Below are 23,940 nucleotides of genomic sequence, written 5' to 3'. Positions count from 1 at the left end.
TCCATACATAATTATATTTTTATTTTTCCCACAATATTTGACCCCGGACCACAAATCAGTCATAAAGATCAATTATTTGAAAATGTATACATTCATACATCTGAAAGCTCAAAAAATAAGATTTCCTTTCATGTATGGTTTGAAAACTCATCTGAAAACGTGAGCGTTCACAACTTGTAGTCAAGGCAACGGACGCAAACGGATGAGATTGAGCTCTGATTGGCCGCCGCCTCTTTGACTATCTTGATTGACAGTTCAATGCTGTGTGGTGATTGGTCAATGTTGATGTTTACCCCTGCTCCGGGGTAAAGAGCTTTAACGTGTTGAGATTTACTTCAACACACTCGTTTTCATTCGCCAGAACCACTATAAGAGGTAACACAAGCTAACCGTGCTTTGTCTCCTGCGTTGTCTTTCATGAAAGCAGAATGTATTTGCAGCTTTTATCAATGCGTGGTTTAAATTTAGAGTTATTCCGTGTAAATGATTTTATGTGCCAGCTGAATACAAATATACTGGTGTCAGAGCAAAACACAGCACTTTCAGTGTATGTTGTGGCTTGTAACAATTATCAGTTATCGTTAAATGTTAAAATACAATATAATGTAAACGTTACAATTACAAAATAACGTTATAATTGTTGCGCGGGAAGCATTTTTAGTGACCTGAAAACGTAGTTACTCGGTTGCCATGACAAACTGTCGGCGTTGTGGTTTATTTTTATACATTTTGTTTTAGAAAACTTGTTTTTAGTGGGTCGACAATATTGTTTTATTGAAATTTATAGCTCTCAATACCCATCAAAATGCTGTTTCTTGTTGTGAATTAAGTGACTTTACAAAATAAATGTTTTCATACATATACTTTTACATTTCAAACTAGAGCACAAACTAATGACTGTGAAAACATTTGACCTCAGTCAGCTGAGCACAGGATGCTCCAAAGATTTCCTTTGAAGTTTTAATTTGATCATATTGTAGTAACACAGTGGATCCAAAAGGTGGCGACAGAAACCGTCAAAACGGGATCGGAAAGCCTGCACTTTGTGAACAGGTTTAGGTGAGTTGCAGGCCAGATATGCAACAATAATGTTTTAGTCTCCAATAATGAGTTTTAGATGATTTCTCTATTTCTCAATGTTGTGATCCAGCTGATGAGGCCGAGGCACTGAGAAGCATGCTGAGGGCTTGTCGCTCTACCAGCCCCGTCAAGGGGGCGTCTACCCAGCGCAGTCCCACCAGACACTCACCTGTTAAAGTACAGCTAAGCCATCGTTGCAGTCATATCAGCGAGAGTAGTTTCTTTTCATTCTGCTAATGCTTTTTTATGTCTCTCTTTTTAAAGGGTGGCACGTACGATTCAGAGCTAATGAGGGTGCTACGAGAAAGAGATGAACTACGAAACATGTTGGAGAAACACGAGCGGCACCTCTCAGAGATCCAGGCCAATGTTAAAGTGCTCACAGCTGAACGAGACAAGACCAGAATGCACTACCAGCAGGTAGACAGCGCCAAAGCTCCCAGAATTCTTCATTTTGGCATGACACACATAGAATAAAGCAAAGAATCCACATGGTTAATTCTGAGTACTGACTGCCTGAGTATGACTGATATTTAACCTGCAGTTTCTAGTTACTTAGGTACAGACAATAAAAAAAATATTCTTTAATGATTAAAATATTATAATTTAACGCAATAAATTTTTTAACAACGCATTAAATTTGTTTTGATCAATTAAGTTGTTTGATTTTGATCAAAAAAGTATATGTATATATTTTATATTAATACATAATATAAATATTAGTAGTATTATTTGCCAGATAACATTTGTAGCATTTGTTTTGGCTTCACTACAATAACAAAATACAGTAAAAACAATTATTATATTTTATATTAAATAAAATATTAAATTAGGAAAACCAACAATGTATTCAACATAATATTTGTTTTGCATCAAATTTAGCATCCTTTTGGTCAAATTATTATATTTATATATTTTATTAGTATTATTTAATTTAATTGAATAATGTTTTATTAATTACAGTAACAGTATGCAGTAAAAACAATTATTTAATTGTATATAAATAATATAAAAATAGTTAAAAATATAGATTAATAAAATATATATATTTTAATTGATTGCTTCCATTTTCCACAATGCTAAATGACTAAATGTAAATGCAAATATAGCCTATATATTTATTACTAGTATTATTTGCCAGATAATATTTGACTAAATTATTTTGGCTCCATGACAATAACAGTGCACAGTAAAACAATGATTTGATTTAATATAAATGAAAATATTAAATTAATAAAACAATATTAATTTAATATATTAGCATTTATTTAATACATGCATCACATTTGCATCAACAAATTATTATGTATTTGGATATTTTATATATAATTTATATACATTATTTAATTTTGGAAACACAACATATTTTAACACTTTATTTTTAATATTTTTATTACACAGAAGAAAAGCACTGACAATATATTGCCAGTATTTCTCTAAACAATGTAGCCTCAGATGTGCTTTGACTCCCCCTGCAGGCTCAAGAAGAGATAGCAGCTCTACGAAGGGAGGTCATGATGTCTAAGTCAGCAAGAGGGCCCAAGAGCAGTGTGACCGCTCAGAGCATCCTGAAACGAGTGGAGGCCGAGCGAGACGAGGCCACAGCAAACCTCCATCGCATGACCACAGAGAGAGACAGCCTGAGAGAGAGACTCAAGGTACGAGAAACACTAGCTGAACGTGTGTGTGCATTGTGTCTGCTTGTATCCATCTTATGAACATGTTATTTAGGAGTACAAAAGGAAAATCACTTACACACTAGAGTACAGTAATAATTTGAGTCATCTCACCGGGGGAGCAGAGTGATAATACCAGGAGATAGGTGTGCTTTTTTTAGCCTGCTGAGTGTATGTGTGCATGTGTTCCCTTTGAACTGCACGTCCCCTCAGATCTCTCAGGAGACAGCCATCAGCGAGAGAGCTCACCTGGAGCAGAGGGTGGAGGACCTGCAGGCTGCTGTACTCACAGTAAGAGCTCTGTATTTATGGACTGCCATGGAAAAGTGACGACAGCTGCAGACTGAACATAACATGCTTACTAAAGTCCACAGGAAAGCTAAATCACAAATGAGATCTCCATTATTGCTTTTAGGGAACAATAACATTAAATTGAGAATGAATGGAGATTAAAAAAAAAAAAAAGTCTGAAAACTCATTTTTTGAAATAGAACAGTTACTGAACTTTTAGATAGAATTTTGTTCCATTTTTATTTCTTTATTTAAAATGCATTTCAAGAGTCAAAAATGGATACGTGTGTTGAAACTTAAGTGTATTATGTTCTCAACCTCTGAGTAATACCATTTTTTCAGGGCTATCCTACAGTAAATCATGTCAAACAATACCTTACTATAACATACTGCACAATGCTATATTGTATCATACTATACTATACTATAAACTGTGGTTATTTTTATGCACAGTTATTGTTATGGACTAGTGTCATAGTTTTGTGTGTGTCCCAGCTGGAGCAGGAGCGAGGGGAACAGAGAAGCAGGCACGCTCAAATGAGGGAGACCATGATGGCTCTGGACGAGGAAGTTCAAGTACTTGGGCGAAAACTCAGTTCCAGTGAGGAAGAGCTCAGCCGGCTCAGAAATGAGTGCAGCAGCCTCAGGTACACCAGGATGCATTCATATTTCAATGCTAAAAATAGGCTTTTGATAATTTTATTAGAAATATCTTTTTGTTTTGTGTATGTACATATCAGACTGGCAAATAATCAGTTGGAAATCTCTCTGAGTGAGAATCAGCGAAGACTAACCAGCAGGATTGGAGAGCTACAAAACACTCAGGAGAGAAATAAAATGCTGGATGAGAAGAATGGTAAGAAAAACTAGATAATACTGATATTTAATCTGTTTCATTTATTAATCAGCAGAAGTCTCAGGAGAAATTATGCAAAGCTATAGGAAGATCAAAAATATACAATACCAGTCTTAAGATTTTTGTAGAAAAGTGAATGCATTTATTCATCAAGGATGCATTAAATTGATCAAAAGTGACGAAGTGAAGAAATGCTGTTCTTTTAAACATTCAGTCTTAAAAGAAATGTTTCTTGAGCAGCAAATCGGCATATTAGAATGATTTCTGAAGGATTGTGTGACACTGAAGACTGTAGGAATGGCTGCTGAAAGATATTCGATCAAATAAATGCAGTCTTATTGAGTATAAGAGACTTCTTTCAATAGCATTATGAAATCTGACCCCAAACATTCGAATGATAGTGTGTCATGTTTTGATAAATGTGTTGAATCCGTTGGACAGCTGCTATAGTTTTAGTGTTTAAAAAATATTTGTGTATCAGTTTCCCTTTGTGTGTTTCAGACTCTCTCCTGAAGCGTGTGACTGCTATGCAAGAGGAAGTGAACACGCTGCGGTGTACAGTCTCAGAGCTGGACCATCACAGAGTCTCGCTGCAGGAACAACTGGAGAGAAAGGCAGATCTGCTGAGCACAGCAAATGACCAGCTAGATGAGAAGGTACTACCTACAGTACATTTACACACTAAAACACCTATTTTCTTTGTATATTAGATTTGCATGCTTTCAAGTTAGTACACTTGGTGATGTGTGTTTTTTTTTCTTTCTTTTTTATAAGGAGAAAACCATTAGGAGCTTAAAACTGAGAACCGAGGATCTTGAGACAACTCTAATGTAAGTTCTCTATTCATTTTTAACAGATTAACTGACAGTCTTGTGAAGTGAATTTAAAGAGTGTGGTGAACAATTCTTTAAAAGAAACTTTACCAAAGTTCTCTATAAAATACAATTGATTGTATTATTTTCTTTTCCTTACACAGTGTGTTGTGTTCTCCATCCAGGTATAAGAATCATGCTAATGTTGATGTGTCATAATTAGACTATAGTATTTAGTCATAATTGTTCTTGACTCTAGCTCATGGTTATTATTTGTAGTGCATTTCTCTTTTATATACGTGAACATTCACATGTTTGGGGTCAACTTATGTCTCTTATGCTTACCAAGCCTGCATTTATTTAATTAGTTTTATTGTGAAATATTAATACAATTTCAAATAGCTTTTCTATTTAATACTGTTTGTAATGTAATGTATTCCTGCGATGGCAAGACTGAATTTCCAGCATCATTCCTCCAGTCTTCAGTGTCACATGATCCTTCGGAAATCATTCTAATATGCCGATTTGCTGCTCAAGAAACATTTCTGCTGAAAACAGTTGTGCTGCTTAATATTTTTGTGGAAACATGATACATTTTTCAGGATTCTTTGAGTAGATGTTCAAAAGAATAGTATTTATTTAGAAAAAATAAATATTTTGTAACATTATACATGTCTTTACTGTCACTTCTGATCAATTTAATGCATCCTTGTTAAATAAAAATCATAATCATTTAATTAATTACTTTTGAATGGTAGTGTAGTTTCCTCTGTGCATTTGTAGTTTTGACTGCGTGAGTGTATGAGTATGCAATAAGGCTCTTACATACTAAAATGTAACATGCTGCATTTCCTCAAATGATTTATGAATGACTATGAAAATGAGTGGTGCTGATGACGTGACTTTCTGTCCGCAGAACTCTGAGGGAGACCATATCTGGCAGAGAAAGAGAGCTGGATGTTCTGAAGAGGAAGCTGTCTGACTCTGAAAGTGAGATGGGCACAGTGATGAAATTCAAAGACGCCACATTACAAGAGAACGGTCAGCTGAGGGACGATCTTGACAAAGCACGTCTGGAAATTCAGGTACTGTAGCAAACTGTTTTATGCAAATTCATTGCAATAAATAATTTAACAAGACCTCCGACTTTCCTTTCAGACTCTACAGCTCAAGCTGGATGAAGCTAATGAGGAAATAGAAGACTTGCAGAAAAAAGTACAAGTTCACATTGCTGACATCTCACGCACTGAAGATCTGTTGTCTGCTAAGGTGGAGTCATTTAAACTAAGAAGGGTGTTAAAACAGGCAACAAGCATGTCCTGTGCAGAGTGTTCTTGATTGATCTTGTTTGTTGCTCTTTAGGAGCGTGAGTGCAGAGAACTGCAAGAGTCTCAAAGGAAAGCGTCTCTTCAGATGGAAAGCTGGGAGGAACAGGCCACACATGCTGAAACCACAGTCATCCAACACCGTCTTGAGCTTCACAACTCTAACTTAGAGATACTTCGACTCAAAGAAAGAGCAGACAGCCTGGAGAGCAGCCTGCAACAGGTCACTTGGCCATCATGTCTGTGTTGGTTAATATGCAGAAGATTCTCAATGCAACCCAAATGCTAACTACAAGACCGAAGCCTCATATTGTAGCAAACCCACAGAGTGTGCCCATCGCTAATGTTCATCAGACTGGTAGTGTGCACTGGCTTTAGTTAACTAAGTCTCTCATAAATTGTGCTTTTTTGCTGTGTCCAGGCACTGAGTGCAGAGCGGAGTTGTACTAGTCAACTGTCTCTGCTGAACAGAAAGATGATTCGCATGGAGGAAGATCTGCGTCAGGCCCAGACTGAGCGCACACAGGTGCAGACTGACCTGGAAAAAACACGGGAGCTCTGTGTCAAACTGGATGTCAGCAAAGAAGCTGTGAGTGCTTAAAGTGGTTTATAATAAGTATATATTTTTGTATATTACCTACCTGATGCCTGGGCAACAACTGTAGGGATGAAAACACACATTGTGCAGGATTAAAACAGACATTATTCAGCGCTATAGACTGAAAGTTTTTTTGTTTTTTTGTAGAAAGACAAGGCATTATTTAAAATTTTAAAGACAAATTACCACAAAGGCAAACATAACCAAGGCAAGACGTAAACCTACCCCAGCTCTAAAGGCAGCATCTATTTAGTCACTGGGCATATTACTCAGGTTGTATTCACTATTAATTGGGTTTTGGTTTTTAGTACATTTTTTGAATTTGTGCAGCATTTCAAAGACAATCTAGGTGAAGCTTGAACCCACAATCCCAAGCTTTGGAGCTCCGCTTTTTCCATTAAGCCATTGGGCCTCTGGCTTGTATGATATTTAAAATCGATTGTGTTTTGCTTTTTGTTGAAACACAAAGTTTTTTTGTTAGCATATTGCTGTAGAATTTCTATTCTCGGTCACGGGGTCTTTTGCAGGTTTTTTTTTTTCTAGAAATTTTTTTTTTCATAGAATTTGTTTAGCACTTTAGCACATGACTCAAAATTCAATTCATGCCATTAGGGCTCTTCCAGGTTTTATGGTAACACTTAATTGAGTTTTTCACATAAGTTTTTGCATATACACATTTTTGCAGCACTACAAACACATCGCAGATGGGACTCAAACCCACACTTTCCACCTCTGGAGGCTTATACTATTAATTAAGTTTGGCTTTTGTAGAAAAATTATGCACATTAGATCTTAAAAAAAAAAAAATCCATGGAAACAGTGCTACATTGCTCATACAGCCCAGGTGGGACTTGAACCCACAATCCCCAGCTTTAACTTTTAGGCCTCTACCATGTTTTATGTTTGCTCTTAATTGAATTCTGTTTTTTTGTAGTAACACAAAGCATTTATTTTAAACAAGTCACTGTACAATTTGTGCAGAACTGCTAAAATGACTCGGGTGGGACTTGAACCCACAGTCTCCAGCTCTGGAGGCTGATGCCTTATTCATTAGGCTACTGGATCTTTTGCACATGCAATTTCTGGAAGTGTCAAACTAAACTGAAATGTAAATGAATGACTGACACAAATGTCTCTGTGCTTATACTGTACATACAGGTGCAGTGTGAGCTGGAATCATGCCGCTCTGAGATTGAGCTGTTACAGAAGCAGCTGAGCGGTGAACATCTGTCTGTTCAGACTTTAGAGAGCTTGCTGGTGTCTTCACGAGAAAAGGAGTTACACAGGCAGCTCACCTCTCAGGAAAGACAGACCGAAATACAAATTCTCAAGGACAAACTCAGCATGGCTGACAGCAAAGTGTGAGTTTAGCACAAACACATATGACATTTCATAGAGCACAGCAGATGTTTTGTCTTTCTCTTTGTCTTCGTCTTCCACTTACTGTCTTCTTCCCTGTCTCTAGGAGTTCTCAGAGTAGGGAAATGGCTCAGCTGAGAACACGATCAACCCAGCTGGAGGCAGATCTTGAGATGACCAAGAGACACCTGGCCACTGAGCGCTTTGAAAGGTGAGATGCAAACCTTAAAGGGATGGTTCAGCCAAAAATAACAAAATCTGTCACTTACTCATCCTCATGTTGTTCCACTTCCAGCATTTACTATATTTGTTTCTATGTGGTTTGAACTATAAAGACTAAGGATTTGAATGTCCTGTTTGTGTTTATCAGGGAGCGTGCAGTACAGGAGCTGCGCAGGCAAGGGCTCTCAGCTATTTCTCCCGTCCTCTCCTCCACTATGCGCTCCTCATCCACTTCCCGTCATCGCTCTCTGAGTCCTCACAGATCATGGTCTCCAGAACGCGCTCATCACAGCACACCTGACCCACCGCTTGTGTCACATTACCCTGACAGGTGCTCGCCAGTGGCCGATTCTAGATTTAAATAAGCAGTAATGCTGCTTGTTTTATTCAATTTGTTCGTTAATTTGTAATATTTTTATCTGTTTATTTTTAACAGGAGTCTGACTTTCAGGGACCTTTATGACTGAGAAGATCTTAATATTCAAATGCATCCATATTTTGGCTGGAGTCATTCATCAATTTGATCTGCTTTTATCTTTGATTCTTGAAGACTCGTATAAGATCTTATAAGATTTGCCGTGCATTGGTTGTGCATTTCAATAAATCAGATGTTTACTGTGATTTTGATTGTTTTGCTGAAATTGTTTGACATCGACGCACACAGTAAAATTGGAAATAGTTTTGGAGGGGTTTCATAAAAATAGCTTTTTATTTCTACAAATATTTGACTACTGCTTGATTAATTTTAATAGATTTTTTATTAATGTAAAGTGTAGGTTATTTTGTTTATTTTTTTACCACACATTGCCAGTCCTCTTAAATAAACATCTCCATGTTTCTGTGTTGAGATGTGTTTTTCTTTATGTAACTGCTAAACATCTTATTTATTAATTTAATTTATTTGGTGATTGAAATCTTAGAATCAATTTCCTTTTTGTGTTTAGATTTTTTGTTTTTGTTTATCCTTGTGATCTGTTTTGTTTTATTTGTTTTTCAGTTTGCTTGTTTCGCTAGGATAATGGGCATGGTGATCTTTCTCTTTATAATCGCTCCAGCAAATTGAAAAACAAAAATAAATGACAAGCAGAAAAGGAAACTAGTGTAATGCTCATTAGAAGAAGCGCACCTGTACGCCTCAGCACGTCATGCTTATGTCGTCATCACGTAGGTGTGGCCAGTCACGTGCGCTCACTAGTGTCGTTGGGTCTCCGAGCTGCGCGCTTTCTGTTGATGATCTAAGCGCAGGGTTCTTCATTTCGCAGAGGTAAGACAACAATATGATGCTTTTCTAATTATCTTTTTATTGTCCAATCTATATATCTCGTATTACGACAAGAGCCAAATTTATTTTAAAAACAACTTTCAAAGCAATTTTATTTTTATACCGATTTTAATAGTTCCTCCGCTAATTTCAAGCCTTTGTAAAATAGAGATTTCGAATGAAGAACTCGTTGTGCATCAGACGCATGTTCACTGTTACTTATGATGTCATGCACTTGTTATGGTAGTGTGCTTTAGGTAGTAGATGATTATAAGACACATGGTTACTGCAGCGTTACTTTAATGAACTTTATAGCAATATATGTCAGCAGATAGGCCTATTAATTTTTTATTTAAGACGTTTGTAGACTACATACAGTATAATTCCTTTGGTAAGTCTGTTTATCAATGCATCATGTTGTGTCTGATCTCCTGCATTTGTGTTAAAACAGGTGTGGGATGTTTTCTAGGAAGGGAAGTCTGTGTCTAGCTCACATTAAAATGAATGTAACCCAAAGGTCAGTTCGTTTAAGATGAAAGCAGTGCTTAGGAGGGGTCGGGAATCTTCAAAACACAGTTAATGTTCAAGCAGATTAGTCACTCTCTCTTGTTGAGAAGTTAATGTTTGTAGAACAAACTGTCATTAAAGGAAATAGAGTCATATGAAACTTCAGGGATTAAAGTGAGTGAATAAATCTTAGTATAAGAGTTTAAAAAGTACTGATATAGAGTAACAGCAATGGGAAGTTTCACTGTTTGCATCATGCCGCAATGCCATTCCAGACCTAAAACACACTATTTTGTTCTATAATTAGTGCCCTATGTTATATTTATCTTTTATAGGCTGCCAGCTAACGGGAAAATTCCCAGAACTTTGGCAAAGTAACATTCTTCATGTAACATTTGTTCAGAATTGTCTCTTTAAAATATTCTCAAAACATTAGCACAAAAAAGTATTTTAATAAAAAAAAATCTGTTTATGCATGCATTGTTTATGGACCTTTTCACTTTCATAACATCATTAGCAAAAACAGATGCAGGGCACTTGTTTCAGAACATTCAGAAAACATTCAAAAGTAATGTTCCCATAATGTTTGCATAATTATAAAATTGAACATTTCCTTAACATTGTCACTAATGTTTGCATAACCCAAAAACATGTTTTTAAAAGGGTTGTTTTTAACATTCAGAAATACTTAATGGGATCATTATCAAAACATACTTTTGTTAACTGGTTATGCTATTATATGTCTCATAGAAAACAATTTTAGTGAATGAACTGAATGTAGCACAGGCTGTACAGTGTACAAAGATGGACAGATTGCATTTCATCTGGGTAACATGGTACTTGAATTGACGCATTCATACCTGAAGAAAAGAGAAGGTAGAGTCTAAAAGAAGGAAGCCAGGGAAAGTGCGCCGGAGTGAGAGAGATGGCATTACTGGAGCAGTTTCAGGGTGTTGGCTTACATTAGGCCAAGACAAATAGTTGCCAGCTACATAATGTTGTCTTGGATTAATGTAGGGTCTTTAGGAGCAGACGGTAAGGTCGATTAAAACTTCTTGACATTCGCAAGTTGTGTAAGCTTCTGATTCAGAGCTTATTTTTTGGAAAGGTCTTCTGGGAAACTTAAATACTCTTTTTCCCAGTTTCCCAGTCAGAAATACAACTTGAGAGCCCATTCATTTACAATTTATGACTAGGATATTCATGATCATTCCAAACGCATTCAAAAGCATGCATGAAACTCAATATAAATGTGTTGAGACTGTGTTGGGACTTATACACACATCTCTGCATTTTGCTTAGATTTTAAATCAGTCTGTTTTATTGCACTCTGGGCCACTGAGATATGCAAATACAAAATAAACAGCAGTTTTCACTGACAATACTGGAACAGGACAACAGCTAATGAACTAAATTACATTTTTAATCAAATGTACCTTGGCCAAATTAAGAGAGGGGGTGGGATGTCATTGTTTGTTGGCATGCATCCGGACTGAGAAGAAAATTGATGCCAGCTTTTTAATATGACATGCCAATAGTCTGAACAGCAGTCCACACAACATCATCCTATTCACTGGAGATCTGTAGTTGAAAGTGAATGTTTAACTGCATCCCAAGGATGCTTCGGTGAATTATTATCTGACAAGCCAGGAGACCATTTCAGATTTTTTACATTTTATTCTAAAAACATCATAGGCACAAGTGTCAAAGTGAGTTAGAATCTTGAAACATTGCAGTGACAAAGTGACATTAGAACACAATGTGTTATCTTAAAATATCACTGCAATATAATTTGTACAGAATATAGTATATATTTACTGTAAACAGTATATACATAATACATATTTTAACATAAGCATACAGTACAGACTGTGGACAAAATGTATTTACCAGTGCAATAGTGAAATGGTTTAAGATTCAGGTTTTTGTTTCTAGGAGGCATTTGTAGCTTGGTAAAAAGCCATGGCCTAGTTTCAATTCAACCTATTCAAATTCTAAACCACCATGAATGCTCTAACTACAATAGGGTGTTCAGATCATTTCTTATTTCAGAAAATGCCCTTTTTTCATGGCAATTATTAAAGCCGATGATCACTTTAATATTTAGGTGAAAATCCACCTGCCTACAGTAATTATTAACTCCTACAAAGGAAAAAGTTGCTTTAGTAAGAGCTTTTACTACAGATCGTTGGGGTTTTAGAGGGACTTTCATTGAGTCAGGTCAGGAAGGTGTATGCAAAAGACAGAAAATAATTTAAAGGAATAGTTCACCTAAAAATTACAATTCTGTCATCATTTACTCACACTTGTGTCAGTCCAAACCTTTATGGGTTCTCCTGTGGAAAGCTAAAGGGTACATTTAGCAGTACATTGAAAGTGAATGGGAATGGATTGTTGTCAAGCTCCAAAAATGAAAAATAAATAAATCACCATACCTTAAGTAACGAAAGAAAAGATCCCAGTCAGTTATACAACATTTAATTTAATGCCCTCACATCCTGTTACTATCAAACTGTTCGTTCCTACTCTTTCTCTCTCTCTCTCTCTTTCTGCCATTCTGTAATCCCCTCTTGAACGTCATTTACAGATGGCAGTAATCTAAAACTATCAAGGACTGGAGACCACCACAAAAAAAAGCCAAAGAAAAAAAAAAGGAAACTCTCAGACGAGGAAAATCATTCTGCATCAAATTAAAGCTTCTGGTAAGTTGAGAAGTTTCTATTTAATGTTTTTGTTCATTTTACAACCAAATCAGGAATGTATTTCCTTAGTAATAAAGTGTGAATCCAAAATTGGATTGAAAGGTTTTAGAATTCTGAGAAATTTGAAATGAAAGATTATGGCATTTGGACATATTCTTAAAAAAAAAAAAATGAATTTTTCAAATAAACTTTTTAACTTAAATTATCATATTATAATATAATTAGAATATATTATATTATATGATTATAATTATATTATATATTCAAATTTTTAATAAATTGTACAGATGTAAAATCATTCATATCATATTTAAAATGGTAAAAATTGGAGAAATGCAATATAGAGGCATTTATATACAGTCCAGTATATACACAACTGCACTACACACACACACACACACACACACACACACACACACACACACACACACACACACACACACACACACACACATATACATATATAACCAGTAACAACTGTAATACTGTGAAGTATTACTGCAGCCAATACATCCATATTTTTTGCTCTAATTATGCAAAACACATTGATGTTTATAAATATGACCTGCAGGAAGAAACCTTGATGCCCTTGATGCCCTAGCCTTCCTCTACTATTACATAATATTGATCTTTTGGTTAAATAAGAGTCTATTGTCTAGCATTGTGCTGATTCTAGTCCTGACCACTAGTGCGTAACATGAAGGTACAGCACTTTTGTCATCCTCTGCACGCTCAGAGCCACATGGCTTTATGACTATGATATTAGACCGCAAGACCAACAGGGGTTATTGGTATTTCTGTCATTAGATTGTTTGGTTAAGAGATGAGGACAGTAATAGCAGGTGTGTGTGCGTATGCTAATGATCATGTCATGCACGGTCATGTACATAAAAACATTGTTGGTATTGATTGCTTAGGTTTTTTATAAAATCACCTCATTTTACGGTTTTAGACACACGCACATCGGGGGACACAATAGGATAAAGTTACAGCCATGAAAAAACAACAAACTGATGTTTGTTTTTATTAGCATTGTTAGCATCACTATTATTATTCCTCCTCCTTGGGATTAGGGTATTAAATGATATTCAAATTTGGCGTAATAGCACACACCCATAGTAACTAACCATGAGCACTTTAGCAATGTGTTAAAACCACTGAAAATGACTTAACTTCTGCATAGCAATGCTAGCGAACACACAGAGCTACAGTACGTAGCTAGCATGGTTTAGTTTATTGGTCTAATCTGTGGATGAGATACTGGGAGTTTCATGCACAGTAAATGTCAATGTTGCTGTTTTACAAACACTCTGAAGAATAAATCTGAGAACTGAGGGCATGTGTGTGTGGTTAATGAATTCTAAGAGCTTGGACCAGAGCTCGGTTTCCCTGGCTGCAGGTAGACGCAATCTAATATTCACTAACAATCGCGTCACACTTGTGCATCTCTAGGCAACTGGTGCCCAAGTGAACTACCTATTCTCTGCTTTTAGAAGTTATTTGTATTACAAGAGCCACTGATTATATTGCAACACAAAGCTAATAAAAAGACACAGGAGACGTTTGCACAATCTGTGCTTTGCAAGAACAAGCCCAACTGGATGAAAGCAGATGCTGTGCGTCTTCATGTTTGCCAGTGTAATAGAAAAGAGATCAGCACATGACTCTCTCTTTTCATCTACTGTACGTCATCAGTCTTCTAAGCAATAGTTTTGGTAATGTGACGTAGTAGTAGCACACAATACCAGTAGTATACATTTAAAACTAGGCTATACACTAGGCTATACTCTGCTGTTTTTTTTTTTTTAAAGAATGAAAAATACAATAGTAATTTATAGTAAATACTGTAGTGTTTTTGACCTATACTATAGTAAAGTACTTTAATTCATTTGTTGTGGTAATTCTATAGTTGCTGTGGTAACATAACAACTATAGTAATATAAACAAATAACTTTACCCAATAAGTTTTCTACAACTTTAGGGTATATTATACTACAATACATTACAGTTTACAATTGTAAAAACTCAAGTATACTACCGTATTTATTACCGTTTATCATTTCTCTTAAGTTAATACAGCTGTATTATACTACTGTGTAATGCTGTAGCATTCATTAACAAAGTGTTGTAAATACTATAATATATACAGTATAATACACTTTATAGTATAATACTATAGTATGGTCCAAAAACACTATAGTATTTTTTGTGTGGGGTATTATATAATATTTTTATATTATTGTTTTATTATATATATTATATATTATATAATATTATTGCAATTTAAAATAACGTTTTTTTAATATACTTTAAGATGTAATTCACACGATCCTTTAGCAATCATTCTAATATGCTGATATTGTTTTGGAATCTGTGATACTTTTTTTTTAGATTCTTTGATGAATAAAAAGTTATAAAGAACAGCATTTATGCAAAATCTAAACATTTTCTAACAATATAAGTCTTTACTATCACTTTTTAGCATTTTTTAAGTACTTGCTAAATAAAAGTGTTAATTTCTTTCAAAAAAGAATGGGAAGAAGTCCTGTCACCAAATTTTCTAACAGTTGTGTATATAATAACAAAAGATGTCTGTGTTGAATAAACGCTGTTCTTTATAACTTTGTATTTATTGATAATAAATCAGCATATTAGACTGATTTCTGAAGGATCATGTGACACTGAAGACTGGAGTAATGATGCTGAAAATTCAGCTTTGCAGAGCAGGAATAAATTAAATTTTAAAGTATATTAAATATTAAAATTTAAAATAATACACAATATTATATCAATATTATATTTTTCTGTTTGATCAAATAAATGCAGCCTTGATGAGCAAAAGAGGATTCTTAATTTTTTTTTTTTTAAAGTAGAAGTCTTACTGATCCCAAACTTTTGAATGGCAGTATAAATAACTAGCATATATAACAACTAGCATACTAATTTGAAGAGTAGTATTGTACGATTCTTTTCTGAATTCAGCTCTTGTCTCCTTAAACTGGACATTCTTTCCTTATAAGGGCATCACAGAAGAATCTAACAAATGCTTAGAACAGGGTTTATCACCTTTGAACACAGGAAATGATGTACTGAAGTGCAAACAGAGTGTATCTGTTAACTGTGATCATCTGATCTGTACTGCTATAAACCAAAGACATTCAGCAGATACTGTTCCACCCAAAAGCTTCTGGATGAAGTGTGGTTTATATTGCCATTAGTTTAGTCTGCACACAATGAGATTTATAATTTTTTTTCTTTCTTTCTTTTTTTAAGTGTCTATTTTGATGATAATATGTTATTTTCTTATCTACTGTAGATCAGCAGATAAAAACATGGAATCCAGCTCTGGAGAAATGGACAAAAATAGAGAGGAACTCACAGGTTTGTGAATATTCTATTGGACATTCTATTCTGTTTTTTAAACATGACATTAAGCAACTGTCTGAAACTCTGTTAACTCCTGTGGTTAAATACCTATACTAATTGAATAATTAATATAACTCACAAGTAACACAAACGCGGTAAATAACATCAGACAGAACAAAATCTGTGTGTACTTCACAAACAGACCTGTTCATTAATCTCTATTTCTCAAAATCCATTCAAACCAATCATGCTGATTTCCGGTGTCTTCGATAGGAAGGAAGAAGTCACGTTTTAAGCAGCTGAAGACACGTCTCTTTGGGAAACTGAAGAAAAAGGAAAGCGAAGGGCTGATAAAGCAAAGCCAGTCTGCCAGTGACATCATGGCTCCAGAGGGCAGAAGAGAAGGCTACGACTCTGAAGACGAGTTTACGTAAGTTCGCATCAGTTTAAGTAATAAGCCATGAGGCCATCTAATAAAACAAACCTATGGAATCTGCAGGTTCCCGCAGGGTCTGAGCTCCAGGGCGCTTTCCCATGACAGCATCTTCATTACAGACCAGACCCTGTCCACAGAACCAACCCGGGTTCTTTCACAAGAAAACGTTCATGACAAAATCAAGGCTTTACAAGTGAGGAAATGCTCTTTGTGAAGAGACCAAAAGCTGACAAATCTTTTTGTTCGAAAGGCTTCAGATTATTTGAGCTACTCTAATCCTGCTCCGTCAGTGCAGACTTTCATTTGAGGGGTTTGTTCAATTCCATGTGGTTTATATTTTGTTTTGCCAGTTGAAACTACAGCAGCAGAACTTACATCTAGGTCCTCCTCCAATGCTGATTCCTGGTAAACGCATAGAGGACTCAGGAACCACTTCAGAGGACGATGGTTTACCTTGCAGCCCACCTGAGATGTCCTTCCATGGGCAAGTCATGCATGGAGCAGTTTACAAGGTACACGAAATCAGAGATGTAGTACATACACTATATCAGGGTTCTTCAAATCTTACCCTGGAGGACCGGGCAATGCACTGCAGAGTTTAGCTCCAACCCTGATCAAACTCACCTACCTGTGATTGTCTTACTATCCTGAAGACATGGATTAGCATGCTCAGGTGTGTTTGATTAGGATCAGAGCTGAACACTGCAGGAAAGTGGATCTTGTGGGCAAGATTTGAGGATCCCTGGACTATCTAGTACTTTACCTGTGACATTATCTTAAATAAATGGAATCCGAACGCTATTTTTCTTACAGTATCCTGGATCTCAGAAACATCTGAGCTCTCTGAGCTTAGCAGGAACAGGAAGCGAAGAAGAGGAGCAGGTAATATTCACGTATAATAATAGTTGTCACATAGCATTCAATACAATCTTTGCAAATTCAACACAGCAATAATTGTCTCATTCAGGGGGATCCTTTCCAGCCATCATTGAGACCTCTATCCCCAGTCTCCAAGTATCAGTCCCCTCAGCCAATCATCTCTCCCGCCTCAGCCTTGACCACGCCCACTGCAGGAGCTGACTTCAGTAGCCCTGCAGGGTTCATGCCCAGGTTGGATAACTCAGCTGCTCGTCACCGCATGTCAGTCAAACCAAGGAACCAACGAGCCAGTACAAGAGGAAAACGAGTGCCACCAGTAAGATGATGACGGTTATAAAATGCATATTGCCTTCACATGAAGCTGTATGTATATTTCAGATTTTAAAAAGGATAAATTAAGTAATGATGTGGCACAACATTTACACTGAATGTGTAAATGAAAAAAAATAAGATCACTCTCATTGTAACTGATGATGCTGTGTACACTAGAATTGCTCACTTTCTAATTATCTAATGTGAGAATGTGAGAAAGTGAGAATTGGACCTTAATATAAAGTGTTACCACTTTTTTGTTTTAAACAACATATTTGAACTCTCTTTCCCAGGTTTCTCTTTCTCCCAGGCATTGTTCAGAAAGCATCAGTGATTTGGATAATGTTCTGTCTGAAGAAGAAGAAGAAGAAGAAGATGAAACCATGATGTCCACTGAGACAGTAAACCATTACTTGTACTCATCTCTGAATTTGGAGCTAACACAGAAACCCACCACTCCAGAACCTACAGAAACAACTCTGGAAAAGTCAGCACAGGACCAAGAGGAGAACGCTAACAGAACTCCCGGTGTTGAAATCCTAAGGTCAGAAGAGTTTCTTGAAACTGAGGGGAAAGTTATCTCAAATCCTCTTTATTTGCAGCCTTTGTCCTTCAGTTTGATCTCCTCAGGTCCACCGTCGCCTTCAGGACTTCCAGAATCTACAGCACCGTCAAGAGAAATAGAGTTTTTAAGAGCTCATTCACCTATTCAGACACATGATAGAAATAATATCCAGATTCAGACGTCTGACACAGATAAAAAGGAAACATTTAGACCACATCCTTTACCTCTGCCTCGCTTAAAAAAGCACAAAATGGAAACAAGGAGCCCTCCCTCTCCAAAAGGAGCTGAGGAGGCCTCAACGAAACCTTGGGAAGCTGAAGTAGAAACTGCACCTAACACTGGATCAGTCCAGTTTTTAATTGCATCTGCAAAGTATCGCTCCAAAGCAACCAGTGAGACAAAGCAGAATGAGGGTCATTTGAAAGATTCTCCAGGAATCAAGACCCAAGTCGTCAAACCCAATCCAGAGTCGCAGAAAGATGAAGTGAGAGAAACAAAACCAACAGAGCTTCAGTATCTCCTCCATCAAACTCAAGAGAGAAAAAGTAGTTTTTGTAGAGAAGTACCACCAGCTATTATGTCCAAACCAACAAAAGGAACTAATCTTAGGAAGTCAGACGCTGCTGCAGAACATGTGGAAACAGAGAAACTGGAGGAACCTGAAGACAGGAAGATTGCTTTTGGGGTGCAGCTCCGCACAACCTCTATGTCACTAAAATATCGCTCGGAGGTTTCCAAAATCAAGGATGTAACCAAACGGTACAGTTTAGAGTCTAATACGGTGACAGAAGTCTCAGAAGAGCATGCTGGGAAAGCAGAAACATTTGGGAATTTGCATGACAGCAATTCCAAGAGTAAACCTAGTGTTCCCAAAAAACTAGATTCACAGAGCCTGGACTTTCAGCTTGCCGCCCAAGACTGTGAGTGTAAACCATTTCTCATTTTTGTTCTATATGTGTTGAATTGGTTCATTTGAAATTGTAGCTCGAGGAACTACTCATAAAATAGACAAAAGCAAGCAAAGAAAATGCCAAATAAAAACATTAAAATACATTAATAATTAAAAACTATAACAGTTTCTCAATGATGGTAAAATAACTCTACCAAAAAAAAGCCCTCAAAAATGTTCTCACATGAATAGCATTCAGATTTTTCCAGTTTCCCACTATATGTAATATGACAAAAAGTTTTAAGTAGCTTTAAATGTGACTAATTTTCGTATTTCTTCTAGTATAAAAGTTGCTTGATCAGAGTTTCGACTATATGCTGAAAAAGATTGGCTGACTTGAACAGGAAGAGTCTGACGCACATGTACAGCAGCCAGTCACTGTTTGTTTATATGCACGCCATTCAAGCAGTAGTTTTCTTTGAAATTGTTGATTCAGCAACAATAAACGGCAGTGGAAAAACCTCATTCAAATAACAGCACAGCCATGTCAGAGGAAACTGTAAACAGAATTTGCTGTCCAAAAGCATAATTATTGCTAAGAATGATGCAAAACCAATCATTTCAGAGACATAACATGAAAACCCAAGTGAAACATAAGATTCTTCTGAGTTGATTGGCATGTTTTAATAAAACGTATTACTGCTTTACAGACGGAAGACCATCTATCCAAAACTCAACAGGAGCGAGTCAAGAGGCTGTGTCTGATTCGGGCTGGATGAGTCTGGCCAGAGAGAAGACCAGAGCCTACCAGCCATTCTCGGGCAGATTATCCACAAATCAGTCACAACTCCACCCTACATCTCCAACAGCTTCTCCTGCACACCCTCCCAAACCAGCCTTCCAGCCTAAAACACAGCTACTGAGCACCTCTCTTCATCCACTGAAAGCAGCCTGCCTACAGACCTCACCCAGACTTCCAGCAAAACCAGCACCTGGCAGAACAAAAGACTGGCAGGTAACAGAGGACAAAACACACTCTCCTTTCTTTTATTGCTTATTCTCTACCACTAATAAAATACTGCCTTCTGAACTTCATAACTACAGTGGGGGCCGAAATGATTAGAACATAGTATTTTCAGGAGCTAAAAATAGTTTTTGTATCTTTTTCTGTAGTGTGTCAGTAGGAAATATCAGTTTACATTTCCAAACATAATCCAGAAAAATAGTGCCTGAAACGTTTAACAGGTAGGTCTCTTGAAGCATCTCGGAGACGTTGCCACAGTTCCTCTGGATTTATTCTGTCTCTGTTTTTTTTTTTTTTCTTCACGTCATTCCGGACAGACTGGATGATGATCAGATCAGATCTCTGTGTGGAGCACTGGCTGTTGTAAACAAAAATCTCACTGGATTATTACTATTAATGGCAAAATGAATGCTTGGAAATGTATATTTGATATTTCCTACTGACACACTATAGCAAAAGATAGAAATAACTGACTAAAAACAAAATTTAGCTGCTGAAAATACTAGTGTTATAATCATTTTGCCCATGACTCTACAGTGTATATTAAATAAAATATTCAATATATTAACATTGTAAGAAGAAGAAAAAAAACAGTTAAAAGGGCACTGGTAATTTCCTTCCAGGATATTTTCTGTTAAGTTTACAGATATTTCCTTGAACCCTAATGCACAACAATGAAAAATCAATATAGAAAATCCCTTCATATTAAAAACAGACCATTGGACCATTTTTTTTCTGGACATGTCTTCAATCGTAGTATGTAATTGTCGTAGATATATCTATTTAGACTTCCATTTATATTGTAATTACATTGAATTACACCATTCCTTTGTAATGTTTCATATAATATAATAATCATTAAGATGCATCCAGAATAAAACAAGAAATAATAAAGGATGAATGATTAACTCTTTGCAGGACAAAGGCAGGAACAGTACATCAGAAGATGACTCAACAAAGAGAGCAGCAAGACCCATAACACCTAACAACAACACTGAAGGTTTTGACATGCATTTTTAAGTGTTTGTCCATTTTTGTTTTGCGTCTTAAAGTGTACCATTTTGGTATTAATATTGTTGTGTATGTTCTTCTATAGTAGCACTTACTCTCACACCTGAGCCTCCAGCAACCTCATCATCATCATCATCACCATCAGCAACAGACATCTCTCATCAGCAGCAGCTACGGTCAGATGGACCTCAGCCGTCCTGGTTGGAGCTCGCAAAGAGGAAGTCTTTAGCCTGGAGTGACAAAACTTTAGAATTAAGCTGAGACATTCAGTGATGAACTGATGAAGTGGTGCAATATCTAACGTTACAATGAATGAATGTAATACTGTGTGTTTGTACATGACTGATCGAGAGTGAGAGTGATTTTTTTTTAAATTAGAATTCATTTGCATTATAAAGATGTTACTTGGATTTACAAAAATGTTTGTAATATGATACATGGTTACCGATCAAGCCTTGTTATATACATAATCCTTATCAAAGAAGAACATGTACTGTATATATGTAGTTCATCATCATCTTTGTAGTGCGTTGTTACATCAAAACAGATTATTCCCAAGTCTAAATGATAATAAATTATGAAGTTAAACAGTGGATAGTGTGGGCCGAGTCATTGCATTATATAATAATATATTATACTGGCATAACAAAATGCAATATTACACGAACACATTTCAAGCTAAATACACCTGTTTTTGTAAGCATATTATTAATTAATTTTTATTTCAGAATTGCATATTCAGCAAGTTGTCGAGATGTCTCACAATTATTCCATTTCGCAAACACAAATAGAATATATATATATATTTACATTATAATTATTATTAATATACAGTACAGACCAAAAGTTTGGACACACCTTCTCATTCAAAGAGTTTTCTTTATTTTCATGACTATGAAAATTGTAGAGTCACACTGAAGGCATCAAGGGCTATTTGAGCAAGAAGGAGAGTGATGACCTGGCCTCCACAGTCACCGGACCTGAACCCAATCGAGATGGTTTAGGGGTGAGCTGGACCGCAGACTGAAGGCAAAAGGGCCAACAAGTGCTAAGCATCTCTCGGGGAACTCCTTCAAGACTGTTGGAAGACCATTTCAGGTGACTACCTCTTGAAGCTCATCAAGAGAATGCCACGAGTGTGCAAAGCAGTAATCAAAGCAAAAGCAGGCTACTTTGAAGAACCTACAATATAACACATTTTCAGTTGTTTCACACTTTTTTGTTATGTATATAATTCCATATATAATTCCACATGTTAATTCATAGTTTTGATGCCCTCAGTGTGAATCTACAATTTTCATAGTCATGAAAATAAAGAAAACTCTTTGAATGAGAAGGTGTGTCCAAACTTTTGGTCTGTACTGTATAGTGTGTGTGTGTGTATATATATATATATACATTTTACCTAATTAAAAATGCTAATTTTCACACAAATGAGTGAAAATTATTTACCAAAATAAATTTTGATGGAGGATAAAAGATATTAACACATCTTAGAGATATAATTGAATGGTACACAAATCATTAAATCAAATTTATCTAAAAGCAAATGTTTGAAAACCTTACTTCCTTACACCAAGTACCATGATTTCTGAACAGAGAAAGTATTTTGCCAGAAACAGAGGTCATGACAATACGTCTTTAACCAGAATATGGCACTTAAATTTAACACGTAATTCACTGCTAGTCGAAAGCTGTCCATTAGAATTCAACCTACTCTATGAGAACATGATGCTTGCACTGCCCTCTGGTGGATGCATACACGGTCTACAAGAGTGTCAGTATAACAAATCCACAGTAGTTGTAAAGGGGAGCTCAATGGACACGGCTTGACAAGGGATACCACACAAGGACACAAATTCCGTTCAAATTCGGATGACAGGTCACAATATGTTATATGAGAATATATATATATGAAGAGTTCAGATGCAAAAGCCTCTAAGTGCCATCTGAACTTTTCATTTAAAATTAGGATTTTTATCAAGCTCCTATGCTTAGGTTGAGTCATTTTACTTAAATTGCAATATGCAGGTCCTTTTCCAGGCTATTAAAAGTAAAATAACTGAACATAAATATAGGAGCCTGATAAAAATCCTAATTTTAGATGAAAATTTCAGATGGCACTTAGAGGCTTTTGCATCTGAACTCTTCATATATAAAACCCATTTTCATGTATTATAAAATGTATGCAAGACATTTTACTTTATGCAAGTACTGTAACTTCAACAAGATCTTTATAAAGAGTCCTTTACACTTAGGCTCTACAAGAGAGAGAGAGAGAGAGAGAGAAAAGAGAGAGTTACTGTAAAACAGTAACATGTTCAGAGGACAAAATCTCACTCCAGCCAGGCAAACCTATGTTGGCAACCCTGGGTAAATAAGCACAATGTATGGCTGCTGATAAGATTGTCTTGTTTACAAAGTGAATTAGGCCTATACAATCATGCTAATATCTAATAATTGTGTCTAATGCACATGCACATCCATCCATCCACTTATCATCCATACTTTCATTCCATTTAAGCCATCCCTTGAATTTCAGCAGAAGAACACCAAAGAAATCTCTCAAGTAGCTGTCATCAGAAGAGGAAGCCACCCTGGCAAAGAATAATGATGCAGAAATATAGAATATAAAAATAAATTATAACAAAAAAAAATTAGGCATACACAAAAAGGGAGCAAAAGAAGAAGGTGAGTAGAAAATGAGGAGTGGATACGTCAGGCTGTTTGAAGTCGGGCATTGTATTGGGGGGTTATTGTGTCTGATGG

General features: G+C 36.2%; 2 protein-coding genes across 5 annotated transcripts; both read left to right on the top strand.

The window, feature by feature from the left end:
- The first annotated feature begins 286 nt into the window (after nucleotides 1–286).
- On the top strand, nucleotides 287–9,006 carry tsga10 (testis specific, 10). 3 transcript variants are annotated; one of them, XM_059553318.1, is made up of 19 exons: nucleotides 288–375; nucleotides 1,001–1,059; nucleotides 1,151–1,257; nucleotides 1,345–1,500; nucleotides 2,559–2,738; nucleotides 2,970–3,047; nucleotides 3,543–3,694; nucleotides 3,788–3,903; nucleotides 4,405–4,559; nucleotides 4,678–4,733; nucleotides 4,880–4,900; nucleotides 5,632–5,800; nucleotides 5,874–5,984; nucleotides 6,078–6,263; nucleotides 6,462–6,629; nucleotides 7,797–7,999; nucleotides 8,104–8,208; nucleotides 8,368–8,550; nucleotides 8,656–9,005. In XM_059553318.1, the coding sequence occupies exons 3-19, from the start codon at nucleotides 1,177–1,179 to the stop codon at nucleotides 8,684–8,686; spliced, it is 2,151 nt and encodes a 716-aa protein (XP_059409301.1). In that variant the 5' UTR covers nucleotides 288–375; nucleotides 1,001–1,059; nucleotides 1,151–1,176; the 3' UTR covers nucleotides 8,687–9,005. The 3 variants fall into 3 exon arrangements, with proteins under 3 accessions (XP_059409303.1, XP_059409301.1, XP_059409302.1); XM_059553320.1 differs by lacking the exon at nucleotides 2,970–3,047 and having other exon boundaries at nucleotides 287–375; nucleotides 8,656–9,006; XM_059553319.1 differs by lacking the exon at nucleotides 4,880–4,900 and having other exon boundaries at nucleotides 8,656–9,004.
- Nucleotides 9,007–9,467: 461 nt separating this feature from the next.
- On the top strand, nucleotides 9,468–21,522 carry LOC132143172 (CRACD-like protein). Of its 2 annotated transcripts, none has more exons than XM_059553317.1 (12): nucleotides 9,468–9,483; nucleotides 12,575–12,689; nucleotides 16,006–16,070; nucleotides 16,329–16,485; nucleotides 16,555–16,684; nucleotides 16,842–17,003; nucleotides 17,305–17,373; nucleotides 17,459–17,686; nucleotides 17,976–19,167; nucleotides 19,847–20,151; nucleotides 21,079–21,160; nucleotides 21,260–21,522. In XM_059553317.1, the coding sequence occupies exons 3-12, from the start codon at nucleotides 16,022–16,024 to the stop codon at nucleotides 21,430–21,432; spliced, it is 2,547 nt and encodes an 848-aa protein (XP_059409300.1). In that variant the 5' UTR covers nucleotides 9,468–9,483; nucleotides 12,575–12,689; nucleotides 16,006–16,021; the 3' UTR covers nucleotides 21,433–21,522. The 2 variants fall into 2 exon arrangements, with proteins under 2 accessions (XP_059409300.1, XP_059409299.1); XM_059553316.1 differs by having other exon boundaries at nucleotides 21,257–21,522.
- The last annotated feature ends 2,418 nt before the right edge of the window (nucleotides 21,523–23,940 follow it).

Source organism: Carassius carassius, chromosome 7 (assembly GCF_963082965.1).
Source record: "Carassius carassius chromosome 7, fCarCar2.1, whole genome shotgun sequence".
NCBI classification, from domain to species: Eukaryota; Metazoa; Chordata; class Actinopteri; order Cypriniformes; family Cyprinidae; genus Carassius; species Carassius carassius.
The sequence above is the reverse complement of the archived record's forward strand: the minus strand, read 5'-3'. Positions and strand labels throughout refer to the sequence as shown.